The following is a 6,101-nucleotide window of genomic DNA, read 5'->3' as shown; positions in this document are numbered from 1 at the left end:
CATCTTGCTGACATTACCCCAGTAAATCCTGGTATCTATGGTGGTTATCTTCTGATTTTATTTTTCTTCTTCACAGTGGTCTTAGGTATTTGTGGCACTTTTCATTTCCATAAGTATTCAATTTTCCTCCCACTTATGCAGGGGTTTTATTATGATTGCATTGAATTTAAAAGAAACAGGTAAGAAAAGAACTCTTTACAAATTGGGTCTTTCCATCTGTATCATGATATGTCTTTCCATGTATTTATGTTTCTGATAATTCTCAATAATTTAATTTTTGTGTATAGGTCTTGCACGGTTTTCATCAATTTGTTTCTAAGCAGTTGATATATTTTTGATGATTCTTTTTTTTTGGTGGGGGGGGAGGGTGCATACTGCACAACTTGTGGAATTTAGCTCCCTGAACAGGGATTGAACTCATGCCCTCAGCAGTGAGAGCAGAGTCCTAACCCGTGAACAATCAGGGAATTCCCATTAATTCTTTTGTATACATATAAAGACATAGTTTTATAATATAACTGGTATAGTTTTATTTGTAGTTATGCCATTTGCCTCATGGACTTAATGTGTCTTTTATCTTCAAAAATTCTCAAATATTCCTTCTTTATTGTTTTTGCTCCATTATCTTTCTCCTCCTTTTACTAGGACCAGAGTTACAAATATATTTGATCATTCTCCCGTGACACACATATCTTTTGCAATTTTCTTTCCTTTTATATTTCTCTTCATACTTCTATCAGAATCTTTCTATTTTCCAATATAATGCATTTGACTCTTGAACAACAAGGTTTCAAACTGTGCAGGTCCACATACATGCCAATTTTTTTCAATAAATACTATAGTACAACATGATATGTGAGGTTGGTTGATCCACAGATGCAGAACCATGGATATGGAGGAACCACATATATTTGAATGCCAACTGTAAGTTACACATGTGTGCATGTGTGTGTGCTAAGTTGCTTCAGTTGTGTCTGACTCTTTGCAACCCTATGGACCTTAGCCTTCCAGGCCCCTCTGTCCATGAAATTCTCCAGGCAAGAATACTGGAGTGGGTTGGAATCCCCTCCTTCAGAGGGTCTTCCCCACCCAGAGATCCAACCCATGTCTCTTCTGTCTCCTGCATTGGCAAATAGTTTTTTATTTTTATTTTTTTAAGCCACTGAAGCCACCGGGGGAGCGCATAAGTTATACAAAGATTTTCAACTGTACAGGGCTTGGTACCTCACTGACAACTTAGTACATTTACACCACGGAAGCTCTGCTCATCTGTCTCAGCATCTCATCTGCTCCTTTCAGAATCCACAGTGTGGAGGGAAGGGCTTCCTTCCTTTGGCTTGTCTCCTCTCCCTGATCCTTACCCTGCTACTTCTCATGCAACAGTAGCTCCACAATGCCTTACTTTCAAGAAAGTGAAAGTCACTTAGTGGTGTCTGACTCTTTGCAACCTCATGAACTATACAGTCCATGAAATTCTCCAGGCCAGAATTCTGAAGTGGGTAGCCTTTCCGTTCTCCAGGGGATTTTCCCAACCCAGGGATTGAACCCAGGTTTTTCGCATTGCAGGCAGATTCTTTACCATATGACACCAGGGAAGGCCTTGCTTTCAAAAGTGTTGTTATGAAACATGCTAATTTTTCATTGCCAGTGTATGGGTGGGGAAAAAAAAACTTTCATTCTTCCTTTCTAGGTCATTTGGCTGGTCTAAAAAATTGACATAAAACAAATTAACAGGAGAAAAACAAATTTTGTATGTATGGGAGCCCCATAAACAGTGAAACTCAGAGAATGCAGGCAGCTTTTATACTTTTTAGACAAGGAAACAATGCATTTATAAAGAACTGACAAGACAAAGGAGCTTGGGATAGTAAGTTAGTGAAGAAGTATTAATGTTTGTATATACAACTTTCTCCGCTTTAAATTCCCTATTTCTGGTAATAAAGATGCTCTCTATCCCCCTGGTACAGGGAGGATACCTTCCACCTGGTACATTTATTTCCTGTTTTCTGGGAGATGAAGGAAAGCCAAACTTTCCCACTTGCACCAGCTCTTTCTTGAGTGACTTTAACTCAGAATAATCAATGTGACAAAATAATGTATATTTGTTTGGATTTTCTGTTCCCTTCCATCAGTAATTGGAAGTACTAATAGCTATAGATGGACTGAGTAAGGAGCGGAATAGAAGATAAAGTGATCAAGTTGCCTCTAAGGTTTGGGGCTTGAATGACTGAGGAAGAATCTTGTCATTTATTATGGTAAAAATGAAGAATGGGTTTAGGAGTTGTTGAAGATCAACGTATATGGTCAAATATATTCAATTTGAAATACCATATAGATAATTGAATATAGAAGTCTAGAATTAATGAGAATTACATGGGTTGAAATACATACATTACAGAATTTTTAGTTTCAGTTCTGTCTCTCAGTCATGTCCGACTCTTTGCGACCCCATGAGCCACAGCACGCCAGGCCTCCCTGTCCATCACCAACTCCCAGAGTCCACCAAAACCCATGTCCATTGTGTCAGTGATGCCATCCAACCATCTAATCCTCTGTCGTCCCCTTCTCCTCCTGCCCTCAATCTTTCCCAGCATCAGGGTCTGTTCAAATGAGTCAGCTCTCCACATCAGATGGCCAAAGTATTAGAGTTTCAGCTTCAACATCAGTCCTTCCAATGAACTCCCAGGACTGATCTCCTTTAGGATAGACTGGTTGGATCTCCTTGTAGTCCAAGGGACTCTCAAAAATCTTCTACAAACCACAGTTCAAAGCATCAATTATTCAGCTCTCAGCTCTCTTCACAGTCCAACTCTCACATCCATACATGACGACTGGAAAAACAATAGCCTTGACTAGATGGAGCTTTGTTGGCAAAGTAGTGTCTCTGCTCTTTAATATGCTGTCTAGGTTGGTCATAACTTTCCTTCCAAGGGGTAAGCGTCTTTTAATTTCATGGCTGCAGTCACCATCTGCAGTGATTTTGGAGCCCAGAAAAATAAAGTCTGACACTGTTTCCACTGTTTCCCCATCTATTTCCCATGAAGTGATGGGACCGGATGCCATGATCTTCGTTTTCTGAATGTTGAGCTTTAAGCCAACTTTTTCACTCTCCACTTCACTTTCATCAAGAGGCTTTTTAGTTCCTCTTCATTTTCTGCCATAAGGCTGGTGTCATCTGCATATCTGAGGTTATTGATATTTCTCCTGGCAATCTTGATTCCAGTTTGTGTTTCTTCCAGTCCAGCAATTTTTAGTATAAATGATAAAAAAAAAAAAAAAAACTGCTCACCTTAATGAGACCAAAGACTATGATAGGTAGAAAGGGAAAGTGATTACAAGATTGAGGTCTGGGAACTCCAGTGTTAAGAGGTTGAGATCAAAATCATAAACAAAAAAGAGAATGAAAAGCTGTTTCCGGAGACGTAAGTGGATGAGTAGAAGTGTGGAATGTCTCAGAAACCACTTAGAGTGTCAGTAAGAAATTAATATGGAAATATCAAGTAATGATCTGTTTTAAATCATAAAGTATATAAATTGAGAAATGTCTATGGGACTTGGTGATGTGTTAATCATAGGGGATCTTAAAAAATTAGTTACAGACAGGGGACAGGAAGGACATTATAAATTATAAACATAAAAATTTTCAAGAAAGGGAAAAGAAACACAGGCAACAAATACAGACAATATAGTTGAGCAGTTTCCTATAATGCAGCAGGCATTTGGGGAGTTGCTGGAATGATATAGGATGTTTTCATTTTTTTTTTTTTTTTTTTTAGGTATGAGGCTCACGCCAGCTAAGATTTTATTCAAGAAAAAAAATGTAACTGAAAATAAAAGTCACTCAAATGAATGAGTTTCAAAAAACCCTATAATTCTTCAATGGCAGCTCTTGCACCCGCTGTTCAAGCCGGTTCTAACCCAACCAAGATGCTGGAAGGCAGAGCACACAGTGGTGCCCATCAGGCCAATGAGGGCGATGAAGCTCAGGGCTCCCCGCTGCCGCTTTCTGGGTTCTCCTGTGTAATAGCCGTAAGCATAAAGGACTCGTCCAACGATCCAGGCCAAGCCCAAGCCAGAAACTATACGTGGGTGGTAAACACCTCCGACAGCTAGAAAAAATAAGAAGGGAGGGTACACTTCCAACGTGTTCTGGTGAGCTCGCTGAATGCAGTTGAAGATGTGCCCGTTTTCAGGGTCAGTGCTGTACATGGTAGGATACTCCACCTTGTACTTCTTGCGGGCCTTAGAAACATTGATGGCTAGATGAGTTACCATCAAGAAGCTGGCAGCACCAGTTAGAATCACGAAACCATATTCCTTAGAGAGGACGGCCATCCTGACTCTGGATCACCTTCGCTCGCCGGGTGCAGAACGCAGTGCGCAGCGGAAGTGTAGGTGCGGCGTCCTTGGCCTCTATCAGAGTGGGGCGTGGATGTTTTCATTTTTAATTAAGTTGGGAAATTAGAAAAAAAATTCTGCTGATAGGGAAAACCTGATAATGTCAGAAAGAAAGGGGAAATTTTACAAAAGGACATTTCATGACTAAGAATATGAAATGCAGGGCATAAGTGGTGGTTAGCATCAGATAAGACAGAAGTCAGTTCACCAGCTGCAATAACTAGAAAAGAAGCATATGGGTACAGATGTAGGAGTTGCTGGGGCTGTGGTTTTGTGAGGTTTTAAAGACGCTTACTCCTTGGAAGGAAAGTTATGACCAACCTAGACAGCATATTGAAAAGCAGAGACATTACTTTGCCAACAAATGTCTGTCTAGTCAAGGCTATAGTTTTTCCTGTGGTCATGTATGGATGTGAGAGTTGGACTGTGAAGAAGGCTGAGCACCGAAGAATTGATGCTTTTGAACTGTGGTGTTGGAGAAGACTCTTGAGAGTCCCTTGGACTGCAAAGAGATCCAACCAGTCCATTCTGAAGGAGATCAGCCCTGGGATTTCTTTGGAAGGAATGATGCTAAAGCTGAAACTCCAGTACTTTGGTCACCTCATGCGAAGAGTTGACTCACTGGAAAAGACTCTGATGCTGGGAGGGATTAGGGGCTGGAGGAGAAGGGGACAACAGAGGATGAGATGGCTGGATGGCGTCACTGACTTGATGGACGTGAGTCTGGGTGAACTCTGGGAGTTGGTGATGGAGAGGGAGGCCTGGTGTGCTGCGATTAATGGGGTTGCAAAGAGTCGGACACAACTGAGCGACTGAAGTGAACTGAACTGAAGGACAGAAAAATTTATTACTTTTGATTTTCCCCCTAATCACTAAAAAAGCAAGTTTATCAGAGCATAAGAAAGGGAAGGATTCTAAGTTTGAAGAAAAGAAAATGTATGAACAAGTGCTCAAATGAATAGGAGAGAAAAGCCAGTAGGAAAATGTGATAGGATTATCATAGCAGGGCTAGGGGCACACTTCACTTCTGTGACTATAGATTTAGCATGAGACAAATAAGCATGGTGTTGAATATTTCTCCAGCCTCGTTTATCTTCACAGGAGCACACAATTCAGCTTAGATTTAACAAATGTTGAGTTTCTGGTAGAAGAGTAGGTACAAGTATAGTTAGTAGGGGGTGCGGGTTGGTGGAGTACCTAAAAGGATAGATAGTAAGATTTAAACTAAGCAAGTATAAAGTTGAAGATGTTAGGATGCTTATAGACAATATAGAAGTCAGAATCTCTGGAAAATTTCCTGAGATTTGCTTTATGATTTGGAAAATTTAAGTTCACATAGAGAGATGAGCAAATAATTAACTATTTTTATGAGATCTTTCCTCTGTGCTAAATAGAGCTCTAAGTATTCTTTTTATCATAGTTTGATTAATCCTTATAACTCTATGAAGGATCCTTATGTCCATTTCATATGTAAACTAAGACACAAGATATTATCAAATTTACCCTAAATTGCATAGCCAGCAGTTACAGAGCCAAGTCTCATATCTAGCCTGTCATGATCCTGGAGCCTACTTTCTTAAAATCCACTCTGTTCTTCTGACCCAGCAAAATGGGGAACATTGGAACAATCATTTTAGTTGCTAGACCTCCATAATAAAGAAAATTGATTAAATGTCAATGTTTTAAATATGGGAGATGCTCCT

The 6,101-nt window shown here is 40.0% G+C and overlaps 1 protein-coding gene across 1 annotated transcript; it reads right to left on the bottom strand.

Annotated features, from left to right (window-relative positions):
* Positions 1-3,754: 3,754 nt before the first annotated feature.
* Positions 3,755-4,426, bottom strand: LOC104982614 (microsomal glutathione S-transferase 3). The gene has a single exon (XM_010832044.1). It carries the CDS (start codon positions 4,333-4,335, stop codon positions 3,877-3,879), a length of 459 nt encoding a protein of 152 aa, XP_010830346.1. The 5' UTR covers positions 4,336-4,426; the 3' UTR covers positions 3,755-3,876.
* Positions 4,427-6,101: the final 1,675 nt, after the last annotated feature.

Source organism: Bison bison, unplaced genomic scaffold (assembly GCF_000754665.1).
Source record: "Bison bison bison isolate TAMUID 2011002044 unplaced genomic scaffold, Bison_UMD1.0 scf7180017864535, whole genome shotgun sequence".
Taxonomy (NCBI): Eukaryota; Metazoa; Chordata; class Mammalia; order Artiodactyla; family Bovidae; genus Bison; species Bison bison.
This window is presented reverse-complemented; position numbering and strand designations above follow the sequence as displayed.

Coding starts and splice junctions, on each gene's coding strand:
- LOC104982614 (XM_010832044.1), bottom strand. CDS start 4,335: ATGGCCGTCCTCTCTAAGGAATATGGTTTCGTGATTCTAACTGGTGCT.